This window comes from Mesoplodon mirus, assembly GCF_964341445.2.
Source record: "Mesoplodon mirus genome assembly, chromosome: 16".
NCBI lineage: Eukaryota > Metazoa > Chordata > Mammalia > Artiodactyla > Ziphiidae > Mesoplodon > Mesoplodon mirus.
Window position 1 is genome coordinate 2,567,454 of NC_138992.1, and position 15,621 is coordinate 2,583,074.

Genomic DNA, 15,621 nt, shown 5'->3' on the forward strand with positions numbered 1-15,621 from the left:
GCTTTTTCCCTGAAGATTGGCCTCACATGATGCCGCCCAGAGGGGCTAAAACACAGCTGGGTATCCGAACCCAAGGGCAGAGTTAGAGCTGGGAAACCCCTAATCCCATTTGTCATCTCTGCTCGTATCTCTTGGCAATTCCTGAAATGGGACAGATTTTTTAGCTAAAGCTAAAAAAACAGTGGAGACAGTTTTGAGTTCGAGTCCAGCCAAGTTAATTGTTTGTTAAAACAGAAGTATCAACGCTGGTAAAACCCGAGAGGGACTGGGTGGGATGAGAGCGTCTCCTAAAGTTGGCTGCTCTTCTTTTTGTCACCTGTTAGTGTTGATCTCATTTAAAACAGACACTTACGTGTTGGATTTGTGAACAGTACGAATGTATCTCATCCCACCAATGTCAGGACAAAATTACTTTTTTATACTCATTTCTTTTTCAAAAAAGAGATCCTGAATAGAAGAATAACAGTCCAGCATTTTGTCAAGTGTTTTTCAAAATTGACCTATTTTAGGATCATGTTATTCCTAAGTAATGTTCAAAGAGTGATGGGTAATCTGGATAGATACTTTCTTCTTGTATTTTCTCCTAAGAAAACTTTTAAAAGGCAAAAGCTTAACCAATAAGAGTATCAAATCAAATGTCAAGAAAGTATTTCCAGTGTTAGGACAATAAACGCATGTGCCTCAAGTTAAACTGTGCAAAAAATTGTTATTAATTTCTTGGGTTTTTAAGCTCTGAAATACATATCAAGTTAAACTTAGTCATGGCTGTTCTAAGATGTACTTAAGGAGAGAAGGAATCTTTATGTTCATTTTTTACATGTGTTTTATACCTGCATATCTGTGCAGAAACGCTTTTACCAGAATTATTCATCAAAGTCCAGTTATTGACCTTTGGGGGGGGAAATATATCATTGTTCATCAAAGGAATGTAACAGAATATAGTCTCTGCCACACATCGTTTTACAGTGTCTACACTACAACTCAATACTATGAGACATTTGGGGAGAAAAGAAAATGAGAAAACATGACCTTCACTCCAGAGAAAAGGCCACAAGCCACCTGACCCCAAGATGATGACTTGAGTTGGAATCATCAGACACGTTCTGACTCTTCTCGGGGACATAAAGGAAAACAGGCTCTAGGTGGAGAGTAGAAAATCTCAACAGAGAAATAGAAGCTATTTAAAAAACCAAATGGAAATTCTGGAATTGAAAAATGCAGTATCTGAAATAAAAATTAACCTAGGGATGAGAGAAGATTCAGTGCACTAAGAAATTGGTCTGTAGAAATGACTTAATATGAAGAACAGAGAGAACAAAGGTTGAAAAAAGAAATGAGCAGAGCTTCAGGAAGCAGTGGGACAGTGTCTAATATACGTGTAATTGGAGTCCCGGAAGAGAGGAGAGAGAATGGGGCATCAAAATGTGAAGTAAGAAATAACTGAAAACCTCCTAAGTTTGGTGGAAGCTTAAATCTACAGCTTTGTGAAGCAGGATGAATGTAAAGAGAGCCTCGCCTTAGGCTCACCGTAGTCAAACTGCTGAAAAGCAGCAACAGAGGGGAAATGTCGAAGGCACCAGAGGAAGAAAAGACATGTATATAGTCATGTGGGCTGTCACAGCCTTCTCAGAAGACAGCGGAATTGTGTCTTCAAGTTCTGGCGGGGAGAGGAGTTGACCCAGAGTTCTGTATCCAGCAAAAATATCCGTTAGGAACAAAAAGTGAAATAAAGAGAATTTAGGTAAATTCTAAGAGCATTTGTCATCAGCAGATCTCTGTAAGAAATGCTGAAGAAGCTAAAAACAGTTCTTCAGGCTGAAGAGAAGTGATACCACATGAACACTGGGATCTCGAGGAAGAAGGAAGGAAGGGTATGGAAATGGTAAGATGGGTGGGTAAAAATAAAAGACCAGCTTCCTATTAATTCTTTTAAAATGAATGACTGTTTAAGGTAAAACTCACAGCACAGCATGGGGTTTATGATGTCTGCAGATGAAACGTGTGTTCCAGTTTCAACATAAAGGGGCTTAGGGTAAACGGGCACAGACAGTCACTAATTTCTTATGTGATGTGAACGATATCCACTAACAGACTGAAAGTTGACATGTAATGCAGTCTCTAGAGCAGCCACTAGAAAATAATGCTAAAAAGCCAATGTGTAAATTAAAATGGAATGTGGAGAAATACTCAGTTAATCAAAAGAAGGCAGGAACAAGAGGAACAGAGACCCCAGGAGGGGGCAGACAGGAAGCAAGTAGTAAAACGGCAGCCCTGACGTCAACCACGTGAGCAGTTACTCTAAATGTAAGTGACGAAACGGCCCAGCGAGGGGAGACACCAGAGTGGATGGAACAGCAAGACCCGCCCATCTTCTTGTAAAACACCGTGACTGACGCAGAGGGGTTAAGGTGAAAAGGTGGGAACAGGCAGCCTGAGTCGGCTGGGGGGAGTATTAACCCCAGATAAAGACGAAGCACTGCCGGGGGTACAGAGGGCAGCTCACAGGACGGAAGGGGGGCTCAGGAGTGAGGTGCGTGTGCTCCTGAGCAACAGAGCCTAAGACACGGGTGAGGCAGGATGGGCAGGACCCAGCGGTCATTCGCAGTCAGTGTTGGGAAATGCCACACCCCTCTTTCTGCAGCCATAGGGCCGACTGAGCACAACTCAGGAGACAGACAAACCCGGGACAACACACGACCGCGCTGCATCTAGAGCAGGGGTTGGTGGGCGGTTCCTGTTGGGGCCGGAGTGAATGTTCCTGGCGCTCTGGCCGTGTGTCTGTAGCAGCTCCAAGCTCTGCCATGGAGCTCAAAGCAGCCGTTCATCAGTGGACAAGTGTGGCCTCGTTCCAATAAAACTTTATTTACAGACACTTTTTAACATGTCAGGAAATGTTCTTACTTTGATCTTTTTCGACCGTTAAAAAAGTAGCAACCTTCTTAACAAAAAGGGGCCACAGAGTTGCTCAGTCGTGTTCCAGAGCATTGACCTTGAGAAGAAGAGGGGTTGGAATGAACACCCTTCCTCTGAGCAGCGACGGGATGACAGTGGGGCCCTGCTGGCCGCCCTGCCCAGCAGCCTCCCTCCGGCCACGCCGAGCTGAGGTGCCAGGAGGGATCCAGTGCTGACTCCTCCCGTGTCCCCGACATCCAGGCAGGTGCGTGGGATGATGCTGCAGGTCCCACACCTCCCGTCCCTTGTCCCCTGTGGGAGGCCCGGCCGGGGTCGCAGGACCTTCTGCTCTGTGAAGAGCTCCACCTGCCATGACCAGAGAAACACCCACCCCCTCTGCCCCCGCTGCCCGGCACCCCATCCGCTTCTCTCCCTCAGGCTCAAGGGTGGTGCCCTCCCGACCCGCTCAGTCCCTGAAGCGCCACGGGTCACCCTGAGATGCTTGTCGCCTGGTGAGTTCGCTAATGCCTGTCTCCCTGGGACTGGAAGCTGGCAAGGCCAGGAACCACCGCATAGCAAGCACAGCCAGTCCCAGGAGTGTCGTGTGCCCGGTCCCCCTGCTCCTGGACCAGTGCTGAGTGCGTTCAAGACCGGGAGCCAAGATGACTGATGCCAGGAGGCATGTGTGTGGTGGGCTGGCTGGGGATGGGGAAGGTGGCCTGGGGCAGATGGTAGGCCTGGCGCGTGAGGGCACCAGTGGGTGGCGTGGCCAACCACAGCTGAAGATCAGACCCGGGTTGGGGGCCGGCCAGCAGCATTGCGCAGGGTCAGAGGTCGTTGGTTGGGGTCTTCAGGCTGACCCCGCTGCAGGTGCACCTCGGGTTTGGTTCAGTTTAGCAGTCGTTGGTACCTCTGTGGGTCTCCGCCCTCAGGGATGCCCGTCTCTTGGGAACGCATACAGGTGGTTCAGCAGGTGTGGAATTACAGCAGTGGTGGTGAGCCCCCGTGAGTGGGAGCCTCCTGGGTGGGGGACCCCCTCAGAGTTCTAAGAGGCACCAGGTAGGGAGGTGAGAGTCAGCAGGTGCAGAAGTCCAGAACACTTCCTTGTGCCTGAAGCAGGAGGGCCAGGCGCCCAGGGGAGACGGCAGGCACGGCAGGGAGTCGACGTGTGTGTGCACACATGCCTGCGTGTGTGCAAGTGCATGCGTGCTGCAGCTCTGCACGGAGCCCCGTCACCAAGCTCGTCACCATTCATTAGTAAAGTGACATTTGAAAAGCCCAGCAATAGCTAAGAGGCTGTCCATTGGGGTAAGAATGCTTTCCTTTCTCTGAAACCGACTACACCGCACCCGCTAAATGGTTTTGTGAGGGAGCCATTCTTGAGAAGCCTGATGCTTCGACCCTGTGCGTTCTTGAGCGTAGGAAGTGTCAGCGTGGCCGATGTGGCCGGTACTGCTGTCGTTTGCCCAGTGCCTGGCTTTGACAGTGAACGCCGAGGACCCGGGCCTCCCATGTAAACCACCGCTTGTCAGCGGAGCACACTCGGCAGGCTTCTCATTTCCTGAAACACCAGTACGTTCTGCTGACTTGAATCAGGAACAGAATGCGCCCTTCCTAAGGCTCTGTGTGGTGTAAAGGTCGAGGCTGACACCTTGAATTCTAGGCTGAATGCGTAAATATTTTAACGGGCATGTTAGCAACGATTTTGAAAGGTGCTTCCCTCCTCCTTTGAAAACGATTTCCTCCTCCTACACAGTTTATTTTTCTTAGTAGTTCAGCACAATATTCCGTTTCTCAGCGGCTTTGGTGGTGTAAAACATTAGCTAACAATCGCTGGGGTGCCAAGGCACGCTTTTTTTTTATGTAAACTCTTCATTGAAGTATGACATACAGAGAGGTGCAGGATCCAAGTCTCCAGCTGGGTGAGTTGTCTCCAGGGACCCCCATCCAGATCAAGATCAGAACATACGAGCCCGAAGCCCCTGCCCCTCCCACAGGCGACCAACACCCTGGTTTCTGCCAGCAGACACTCCTGTAGCCCCGTTGGACATCATGTACGTGGAACCCACAGCGTGGGCCCTGTGCACCCAGCGTGTGCGGGATTCCGCCGTGTCGTCCCGCGTATGAACGAGCCAGACGGGCGTTGGGTTTGTGTTATAGGGTGGAAGCATGTAGAGTGGGGCGGGGGGTACACAGATTTTGAAATCAGGCAGCCCTGGGTTTAAGTCCTAGGCTCCTACTTCTTCGCTCTGTGACCCAGGGCAGATTGCCTACCTAAACCTCTCTGAGCTTCCGATTTCCCGTCTGTGAAATGGATACAGTAATCCCTGCCTCCCTGGGCAGTTAGGAGGATTAAGCACCAGACACAACCCCCCTGGTTCCAGCTGGACACACACTGTGGCCTCCCCTCTTGCCACCCCTCAGTAGCCACTCAGAAGCCCACGGCTGGGGTCATTTAGTGTGTCAGTGGCTGCGAGGCCCCTCTGCAGGACCCTTGTGATAGATTTCAGCTGTGAGGCCCAGGATCCCGGGAGCCGAGCGTCAGTCCCCCGCCTGCCTTGTTCTGGGCTGACGGGCTCAGTGCCTGGTCCCCGAGGGTGGCGTTGAGCAGCCCCTGAGACCCCAGGCCCTGGTCAGTGCCAGAGGAATGAGAGGGTCTTGCCCTCGTGCCACCACCCCTGCACGTGCCTCTCCACGTGTGCACGGCGGCCGGGGCCCGCTGGGTCCTGTGTCCTGCGCCGTACGCTTTGTGCCCGCCTGCCGAGTGCGCCCTAGGCAGGTCCCGGGACACGGGCTCTTCGGCCCAGGTCTGGCCTCGGGCCACCTGATGCTTCCCCGTCGGGCTTTGGCTGGTTTCAGACACCGGGCCTGGCAGGTGGGGACGTCTGCCTGGGGGCGCTCTAGCCGGCAGGGTTGCGTGTGCGTGGGGCCCGAGCTGCCTGGGGCAGGGGGCGTGCAGCGCGCCCGCCCGCGTGTGTGACGGCCCCGTGTCTGTTGCAGGCCTTCCGGAGCAGTACTACAGCCTAACGTGGTTCCTGAGCCCCATCCTTGGCCTCGTCTTCACCCCCCTCATCGGCTCCGCGAGTGACCGGTGCACCCTGAGCTGGGGCCGCCGGCGGCCGTTCATCCTCGCGCTCTGCGTGGGCGTGCTCCTCGGAGTGGCCCTGTTCCTTAACGGCTCTGCCATCGGTGAGTGTCCTGCACAGCCCTGACCGGGACTCCATAAGACGTGCAGGTGTAAAGCATTGAGACCGGCTGGTCCCGGACTGGGCAGCTGTGCAGAGCCCTGGGCGCCCGGGCTGTGGCCAGGCCACGGGCCCCACGTGGGAACGCCGTGGGAACCTGTTCTCAGGCAGCGTTTCCTGTTGTGATCCGTTTGTTTTTAATGCGTATCTGACACCACGTCCTGTTTCCAGCATTATTTCAGAAATTATCTTTTCTTTTTTTTTTCTCCTTTTCTTAGGCTTGGTATTGAAAATGTCCAGACCTAGTGTGATACTTTTTTGTTTGTTTCTTTCGTGTACTCGTGGTTTGTTTTGCTTCTTTTTGTTGTTGTTTTGTTTTCAATTATAACAACTACATGTGGGAAAATAGCTTTTGCTTGAGAGCAACCGTCAGCACTCGTGAAAAACAAAACCCTGTTTTCTGGCAACGACTTTGTAAGTCGAAGGCTTAATCTGTGTTCTGACATAGGCGAGCCTTCCCCAAGTCTGCATCAGTTCAGGCGGGGGTCACTGATGCTAGGAGGCTCGGGAATTGGGGAGGGTGGCGCAGAAAGAAAACATTGCTGTGCAGCCAGAGCCTCGCTCAGCTGCTCAGAGGCTGCGTGAGGCCGCCTGGGGCGAGCTTAGTGCCAGCTTGGTGGGGGGCGGCCGAGGAAGGCCTCCCTGAGTGGAGCGCACATCCACCTCCCCTCCATCCAGATGCCCCCGGATCAGGAGTCCGGGGGGGCGCCCTCCTGGCACCTGCGGGCACAGTTTAGAGGGCATGTTGTGGCTTTCTCAAGGACCTGTGTGTGCAGGTGGGCCCGGCCCACTGTGGCCCAAATGCAGCGGCTCGGAGCTCCGGCCCGGTGCCGTCTGTCTTGCTGCGCCTGTGTTGCTCCCGTGCATTGCAGGGTCCAGGTAGCCAGCAGGTTCCCTGCCCTCAAGCAGGGTGGGTGTGTCTGAGACCTGCCTCACCTGCAGAGCTCAGAGGCTAGTCCTGGGTTCCAGACCATGAGCCCAGTGCCCCCTCATCACTTTTGGGCACAGAGTGCCCCTCGGTCCCACGGCGGTGAATCCAGTAAAACCAGCTTTAGCTCAGCTGTCAGGGGAGCAGGTTGGTCTCTGGGTTCAGGGCCAGACTCACCTGAGGCAGGTGCGTGATTACGGCTCACAGCCTCCTTCCCAGAGTCAGCAAAGACAAAACTCTCCTTCCATAAGGGGAGGCTGTGCCGAGGAGCACGTGCCCTTTGGGCTGGGGCGGGAGGCTGCTGTCTCCCCGGGAGGTCACCGCCTGCCACTGGGCTGAGATCGGCTGCTCCTTTGTGCCCTGTCAGGTCTGTCCCTCGGCGATGTCCCCAACCGGCAGCCCATTGGCATCGTCCTCACGGTGCTGGGGGTGGTGGTCCTGGATTTCAGCGCTGATGCCACCGAGGGGCCCATCCGCGCCTACCTGCTGGACGTGGTGGACAGTGACGAGCAGGACATGGCCCTCAACATCCATGCCTTTTCTGCCGGTGAGAGCGCGCCCTGCCCCCGGCCCTGTCCCCAGGCCCCGGCCCCACGTTTGCCCTCCCCTAGTCCTTACCCGGCTTGTCTGAGGTCGGCAGGGCTGGCGGATGCTGCTCCCACGGCCTCTGCTTAAGGCTGTCTCAGACGCTGGTGGGTGAGGCAGTGAGCTGGGATCCTGGCAGGGCCAAGTGACTGTGGTCTGGGGCGGGGGACATGCTAGCCAGGTGGCCCCAGTCCAGGGCCCTGTGCTGGCCGCCCCCTGCAGTCGGGCAGCTTTCCCATCTGAGGGAATGTGGGAATGTGAGCTCAGGGGATGGCGGTGAGCACGGAGAGCATTCCCCGGGCGGGCAGCCGCCTGTTTCTGTCCTAATTCATGAAGCAGGAACCTGTCAGGTCAGGATTCCGAACCCGGGCTCAGGTGTCGTTCCTCATTTCCTTGTTCCCCCCGTTTTCTCTGAGTGGCGGCCCTGGATCCCAGTGTGTGTGGTGGTGCGGGGGGGGTTGAACTCCCGTCCGGGTTCCCCCCGGCTCGGCTCCCTCCTTGAGGGCCGAGGCGCCTGCGCCGCTCACTGCTGCTCCACCCCGCCCCGTCCCTCAGGCCTTGGCGGGGCCGTCGGCTACGTGCTGGGGGGGCTGGACTGGACCCAGACCTTCTTGGGCGCCTGGTTCCGGACGCAGAACGAGGTGCTTTTCTTCTTCGCGGCCATCGTGTTCTCGGTGTCGGTGGCCCTGCACCTGTTCAGCATCGACGAGGAGCAGTACAGCCCCCAGCAGGAGCGCAGCGTGGACGCGGCCGAGGCCCCGGCCCCCGGCCCCCGCGCCGGCACCCTGGACGGCGGCGCCCTGTTCCCGGACGAGGTGCAGTCGGCGCACGAGCTGGCCCTGGACTACCTGGACGCGGGCATCGTGCGCAGCAAGAGCGACTCGGTGCTGCACGTGCCGGATGCCACGCTGGGCCTGGAGCCCGAGCTGCTGTTCCTGCACGACATCGAGCCCTCCATCTTCCACGACGCCTCCTACCCTGGCACCCCCTGCAGCACCAGCCAGGAGCTCGCCCGGGCCCGGCCGCCCCGCCTGCCCCCGCTGCTCTGCGAGCCCGCCGGGGAGGACGAGACCCTGCTGGAGAACCACCTGAGCACGGCCGGGCTCCCCAACGGAGGCGGCTCCCCGCCCCGCGGCGGCCTCAGCGGCTGCAGCCGGGTGGACATGAAGCCCTCGGCCACGGCGGGCTCCGGGCGGCGGCGCCGGCACATGTTCCGCCGGCAGGCCTCCAGCACCTTCTCCTACTACGGCAAGACCGGGTCCCACCGCTACCGCTACCGGCGCGCCAACGCCGTGGTCCTGATCAAGCCCTCGCGCAGCATGAGCGACCTGTACGACCTGCAGAAGCGACAGCGGCAGCGCTGCCGCCGCCGCAACCAGAGCGGGGCCACCACGTCCAGCGGGGACACGGAGAGCGAGGAGGGCGAGGGCGAGACCACTGTCCGGCTGCTCTGGCTGTCGATGCTGAAGATGCCCCAGGAGCTGGTGCGGCTCTGCCTCTGCCATCTGCTCACCTGGTTCTCCGTCATCGCCGAGGCCGTGTTCTACACCGACTTCATGGGCCAGGTCATCTTTGAGGGGGACCCCAAGGTGAGCGCCCGGGCACTTGGTGGGGGGGTGGGCAGAGCCTGGCTGTGGTGACAGCCTGGTGCCCCGGCGCCCAGCAGGCCGCCCCCAAAGCTGCAGGGGTGCGTGGTGGGCAGCCAGCCAGAGTGCGCCCCTGTTAACACGGTCGGGAGCCGTCGTGTGCCCGAGAGGGCACTCACACTGGGGTCCGCGGCGAGCAAACGGCAGGCTTCGGCAAGTGCCGGAGCGCCGAGGGGCCAGAGGCAGGAAGGCCCGCTCCCGCCACGTACGGACGCCGCGTACGGACGGTTAAAGCAGCGATGTTGTTGGCTCGTGGCCGGGCCAGCGGGGCGTGGCTCCTAGTCCCCGTGGCATCAGCTGACTCGTACCTGTGCTCGTGTCGCCCAGAGTCGGGCCAGGAGGTCCGAGATGGTCCCAGCGCAGGCTCAGGCCTTCCCGCCCCACGTGGTCCTCACCATTCTGGACTGTCTGAGCTGCTTCATGCGGCCTCTGGGCTCCAAGAGGGCAGAGACAGGAGCTGCAAGTCGCATCCGCCAGGCGTGGGGCAGGAGCGAGGCTGAGGGGTTGCAAACGATCCGCCACAGGTTCCGGCCAGGGCCGTGGCTGCTCCTTCCTCCGTACTACACGGCTTCCTTGCAGTCGAGATGTAAATTTCCCCGTAAATGACCTCCTTTGTCCGGAGGTACAGCATGCTGTCCCCACCCCCTGAACCCCAGTCTCGTTTCTGGAACAGGCTCCATCCAACTCGACTGCATGGCAGGCCTACAACGCGGGCGTGAAGATGGGTTGCTGGGGTCTGGTCATCTACGCGGCCACCGGTGCGACTTGCTCAGGTAAGCGTCCCCCGGTCAGGTGAGCCGTTTGTCTGGACGTGCTCCATGACTGGAAAGACCGTGGGCCCTGACCAGACAGGTCCACCCCTCAGGGACAGCAGCATAGAAGTCCACTCACCTTCATCTTGGGAATAAGCCATCTTCGTCTGATACCGGGAACCGGTGCGCTGAGACCCGCCGCAGGCTGTCCCCTGGGCAAGCACCTGCCCAGGCTCCTCGGGGAGGGGTCTGACCACGGCTCAGGGGGTGGCGGCACTGCAGAAGCTGTGCCCTCAGCCAGGAGGCCGGGGAGGTGAGGCAGGCATCCTGGGTCCTGCCTGAGCGCATACGATGTGTTTGGGCCCTGCTGGAGGTCAGGGTGGCTGGAGGAGACAAGCAGCCTTTCCCTGGAGTCATCTGTGTCCTGGAGGATAGGGGGTGAGAGTGACAGGCTTCAGTCCCAGGAGCGACATGCTGGCACAGCTTCTGGAAACGGGGCAGAGCCGCAGTTAGGGGTGTCTCTGGGCTGAGCCTGGGCCGGGTCCCCTGCCTGTGCTCTTACCTGAGGATGACCAAGATAACGGCCAGGGGCAGTGGGCAGCCTTCGTGACGGTCACGGTGCTGTCGATGCTTTAATGGAGGACTTCTCAGGAGGGCTGGGTCACGAAGGGTGAGCAGGAGTCACCAGAGCGGGTGGGTGCTCGCGAGGAAAACCAGCAACAACTCGGTGCTCGAGGCAGGACCAGGCACAGGGCCCAAGAGGGTGCCGAGTGGGCCTGGACTGGTGGAAGGATCAGTAAGGCCTGAGCTTGCAGGGTAGGGAGGCCCCAGGGAGCTGCAGGACAGCACCAGGTCATGGGGTCTGGGACCAAGAGCGCCGCCTTCCTTCTGCGGTGCGGAGCCCCGGCAGCCGAGTGGGGCACAGTGAGCTGTGGCCTGTTGGGGAGCACCACGTGGTGACCTGGCAGGCAAAGAGGAGGGGCGGCCACCTGTTCCTGGGCCAGGCTGAGCGCAGCGGTAGAGGGAGGGGAGCGAGTGGGCGGTGCCTGTCAGTGACCGTGGTGGCCTCTCTCTCTGCAGCCCTGCTACAGAAGTACTTGGACAACTATGACCTGAGCATCAGGGTCATCTATGTGCTGGGGACGCTGGGCTTTTCCGTCGGCACAGCCGTGATGGCCATGTTTGCCAACGTCTACGTGGCCATGATCATGATCAGCACCATGGGCATCGTGTCCATGAGCATCTCCTACTGCCCGTATGCCCTGCTCGGGCAGTACCACGACATCAAGGAGGTGTGTGGCCAGTGGGGGCGTGGGGGGCTGGTGGGTGAGCTCCTGGGGCAGGGTCACCAGCTGCGGGCGGCTCTGGGGTTCTCCCAGCCCTGCTGCATGGGACATTACTGCTCGCGTCTTCCCTCGCACTCGCACCCTCGGCCTGTGGCCTGCCTGGAGTAGACTTCGTGTGTGTGGTCTAAGGTAGATCAGAACTTTATGGCTTCCTTACAAAGGATGGGGATGGCCACGTGACCCAGCGTCCCCACCCGCACTGCCGTGCCGTGATCGTCCCAAGTCAGGTTTCTGTCTGGGGGGATCTCTGTATTCTCTTCCATGGGTCTGTCTGTCTTTAGACAGCTGATGCTACACTGTCTTAAGTAGTTTTATAATAGGACCTGAAACTTGGTAGTATAAGTTCTTCAGCTTGGTTCTTTAAGATTGTCTTGGGTATTCTTGACCATTTAAATGTTAGAGTCAGCTTCTGGGATTTTTTTTATTGGAAACACATTGATTACATATATCAATTTAGAGAGAGTTCAAAGTTTATAGTATTGAGCATTTATGATATTCCCTAAATATGGTGTATTCTATTAATTGTTATAGTATATTTATAGATCTTTCTGGGCTTTCTGCATACACAGTCACATCATCCATGGATAATGAGCTTTATTTCTTGCTTTCCAATTCTTTTTAAAGACAATACTTCTGTTTCTCATTTGTATTTTTTTAAATGAATTTATTTATTTTGGGCTGCGTTGGGTCTTCATTGCTGCACACTGGCTTTTTCTAGCTGTGGCAAGAGGGGGTTACTCTTTGTTGCAGTCCTCGGGCTTCTCATTGCTGTGGCTTCTCATCGCGGAGCATGGGCTTCAGTAGTTGCGGCATGCAGGCTCAGTAGTTGTGGCTTGTGGGCTCTAGAGCGCAGGCTCAGTAGTTGTGGCGCACGGGCTTAGTTGCTTCGCGGCATGTGGGACCTTCCTGGACCAGGGCTCGAACCCGTGTCCTCTGCATTGGCAGGTGGATTCTCAACCACTGCGCCACCAGGGAAGCCCCTCCAGTTCTTTTTTTTTAAACATCTTTATTGGCGTATAATTGCTTTATAATGGTGTGTTAGTTTCTGCTGTATAACAAAGTGACGTATACGCCATTATATAACGTATACTGCAGTTCTTAATAGGTTTAATTTATTTTCCTTACCTTATCGTAATGGCCAGAACCTCCAATACTAACTATATGTTCGATAGAAGTTGGGTGAGGACGGGGACAAGCAGGCTGAGGGGAAGGCAGGTTTTGTGTCCAGGCTTCTGAGCTTAATGTTCAAACCCTGGGAAGGATGATCGACGGCTTGACCCCCTGGCCCTCACGCCTGTGTCCTCCTCTCTTGCAGTACGTTCACCACAGCCCCGGGAACTCCAAGCGTGGCTTTGGCATAGACTGTGCCATCCTCTCCTGCCAGGTCTATATCTCCCAGATCCTGGTGGCCTCCGCCCTGGGCAGCGTGGTCGATGCGGTCGGGACTGTGCGCGTCATCCCTATGGTGGCCTCTGTGGGCTCTTTCCTGGGCTTCCTGACGGCCACCTTCCTGGTCATCTATCCAGAGGGGTCTGAAGAGGCCAAGGAAGAGCAGAAGGGCCTGTCTTCCCAGGCTCTGGGCGAAGGCGGGAGCAGCAGCATCGAGAAGCCCACAGTCCTGAAGCTGTCCCGGAAGGAGGGCCCGCAAGGGCTCAGGGAGACCGAGTCGATGGTCTGAGCCACGCCCCGTGCACACACATTCCAGGGTGGGCAGGGAGGCGGGGAGGGGCGGGGGACACCGCCCCTGCAGGCTGGCTGCTGTGGCCTTAGCGGCAGTGCAAACCAGACTGGAGGCTCGGTAGTTGTAGGGTAGCTTTGCGCCACTAGGCAAAAATACAACGTTAATTACTTTTCCCACAATTAAAAAGAATCATTTGAAATCTTTTTTTTTTAATCGAAAAGATCTTTTAATTTCAACTTTGTCTTTTACTCTGCAGGTATGTTACCCTGCATGGTTTAAAAGTATAAACCAGACTTACAACATAGACCATAAGTGATTTAGAAAAAAATAAGAATTCTGCTATTTCTAAAGTTATAATTGAAAACAAAACATATCTCATGTATTTTGCTATGTCTTATCTGAATTCTTCAGAGAGCAGCCATGTAGTCAGTGACTAAAACATTTTATCAAATTTTTTTCCCCGTGGATGCCTGCAGGTATTCGGACGTTCTGTCAGAGCTCATCCCATTTTGCTGGTGCTGCAGCTATTGGAGAGTATTTTTCTCTATGATTACTTTAGAAAAAAAATTTTTTTTTCTTCTTCTTTTTTTTTTCTGAAACTATGGTTTTCTTGGAAGAACAGCATCTATCTCCTGTTTTCCTGAGAGTCTGCCGCATTGTGCCCGGGCAGCCCCGTTCGTGGGCAGCGGGCAGCAGTAGTAGGGACCCCAAAGCCAGGAGGAGGCAAGGCCCCCGGGTTCTCGTGGGGTGACCAGGGCAATTCACAAGGGCCAATTCCAGACACCCCGCCCAGCGGGCTGGGATGGGCCGCCAGCGCCGGGGTAGCCCTTGAACTAGCAGACCTGCCCCTGCCTGCGGGCCTACCTGTGTGTTGCTGCCCGTGCTCAGCCTTCCTGCCCGTCGTCCTGTCCGAAGCTCCCTGGAGAGGCTGTGATTCTTGCGTTGCACTTTGGTTTGTCTTTAAACCATTTGTGGGGGAAATCACGAGGGCAGAGCTCCCGGTGTGGCTCTGCCTATGGTGCCCCACCACCAGGCCCACACGCCGGACACTCTGCACTCTTCTGACCTCTGCGCCTGCTCACCCCGCTGGCCACTGGAATCAGAGCCACCTCACAGGGACAGAAGGAAGGTCCGGTCCACGGGTCAACTCGGCGCGGTGTTTCTGGTTTCAGCGGAGAATCAAACTCGGGCCCCGGGGAAGCACGGTCGTCACATGCTGCAGCTGTTTGGAAATGCTTTTCAAACCACACTCTCTTTATAACTAAGCAGTTTCTGCTTTTCTTCTTTGGAACGGTCAGTCTAGGTTTACTGATCTCAGGAGAAAGAGGGAGGCCTCCCGCCCGTTACCCGGATAAAGTGAGAGGATTGTAATACTTCGCTGCCTCAAGTTGATGTTTTTTTAAATAAAGTACTTTAAAATGCATGAGAATCATGCTGCAATATGATCATTCTAAAGCAAACATATATTTCAAGATGAAATTAAGCAGTTTTTAAATAAACTACTTGAATTTTCTGTGTGTTGAAAGGAATAGCCGTGTTTAATGTATTTGACCAGCCTCTGGTCTTGCCCCGTCTCTCCGTTGCTGGTGGCGCTTTGTAGGTTGTGATTTGTGCCCAAGGAGCAGCGGTGCCTGTCCATGTCGGACGTGTCCACAGGCCACGTGTCCTCCCTCAGAAGCCCAGGATCACAGAGAACCGACCAGAAGATGGGAGTGTTTTCGATGACATCATTACTGGAGCATGGCCTTGGGAATCTCGTGCTTGGACTGGAAGGTCCTTCCCACCACTGAAGAAGGCCCCCTCGGGGTTCCCGAGGCCCCCACTGACCCAGCGGCCATGCGGTGTGTGCTTCTCAACACCCTCCCCCTCGCCCCCGCCCCCCCCCAACCAGGCGGGTGCCCCCAGCAGGTCACTTATATGCAATTCAGTGGCCTTCATAGCTTTCGGATGGTAGGTCCTCCTGCTGTGATTCAATCGCAGCCTGCGTTTAGCTGCTCCTCGAGGGGTCTCCTGGCAGCTAGAAAACGGGGAGGCCGGAGAGCAGAGAAGATATGGGGGGTGGCGGGGATGGTGGGGAGAGGGCCACCCCTCGCGGGCCCCCCCCTATCCACAGCCAGCGCTCCCTTCCAGACCCAGAGCCCCCAGGGCCCGGATGGGGCTTGATTTATAGGAGCAAGAGGGGCTTGTGGCTAGACAACCACCTGAAAAGCGTGTTGACCCTGGAGATCTCAGCCTTAAACTTGATCGTGATCTGAACCAGCGAAGACATCAAAGGACATTTGTTGAAGTGACTGTTAGAACCATGCTGGAAAGTGCTTGTGATAAAGGCCCGCGAGGGGAAGGGCGTGGCCACTGTTGGCGGCTCCGTGCAGAAGTGAGTGTGCTGCCATCGGGTTCTACAGATTTCAAAGCCCTTGGGATGTTTGTGACCAAAGTGTGTCTTACTGTGTCGGTCTGGGAGGGCAGGTGCCTTGTGGTCTGGATCAGGGGCAGCCACGGAGCCGGCCTGGGGGCGAGCGGGCAAGGCGTGAGCGCTTTCACCTCAG

At 56.1% G+C, this 15,621-nt stretch overlaps 1 protein-coding gene across 3 annotated transcripts in view; it reads left to right on the forward strand.

The window, feature by feature from the left end:
• Positions 1 to 13,536, forward strand: part of SLC45A4 (solute carrier family 45 member 4) — a 74,088-nt gene extending 60,552 nt beyond the window's left edge. Inside the window, exons 3-9 of one of the 3 annotated variants that reach the window (XM_082601672.1) lie at positions 5,893 to 6,081; positions 7,433 to 7,612; positions 8,206 to 9,239; positions 9,970 to 10,069; positions 11,129 to 11,340; positions 12,710 to 12,778; positions 12,921 to 13,536. In XM_082601672.1, the coding sequence (XP_082457798.1) occupies positions 5,893 to 6,081; positions 7,433 to 7,612; positions 8,206 to 9,239; positions 9,970 to 10,069; positions 11,129 to 11,340; positions 12,710 to 12,778; positions 12,921 to 13,016 (1,880 nt within the window). In that variant the 3' untranslated portion in view covers positions 13,017 to 13,536. Of the gene's footprint in view, positions 1 to 5,892; positions 6,082 to 7,432; positions 7,613 to 8,205; positions 9,240 to 9,969; positions 10,070 to 11,128; positions 11,341 to 12,709 lie in introns of all 3 variants that reach the window. The other 2 variants (XM_082601670.1, XM_082601671.1) reach the window with 2 other exon arrangements.
• Positions 13,537 to 15,621: the final 2,085 nt, after the last annotated feature.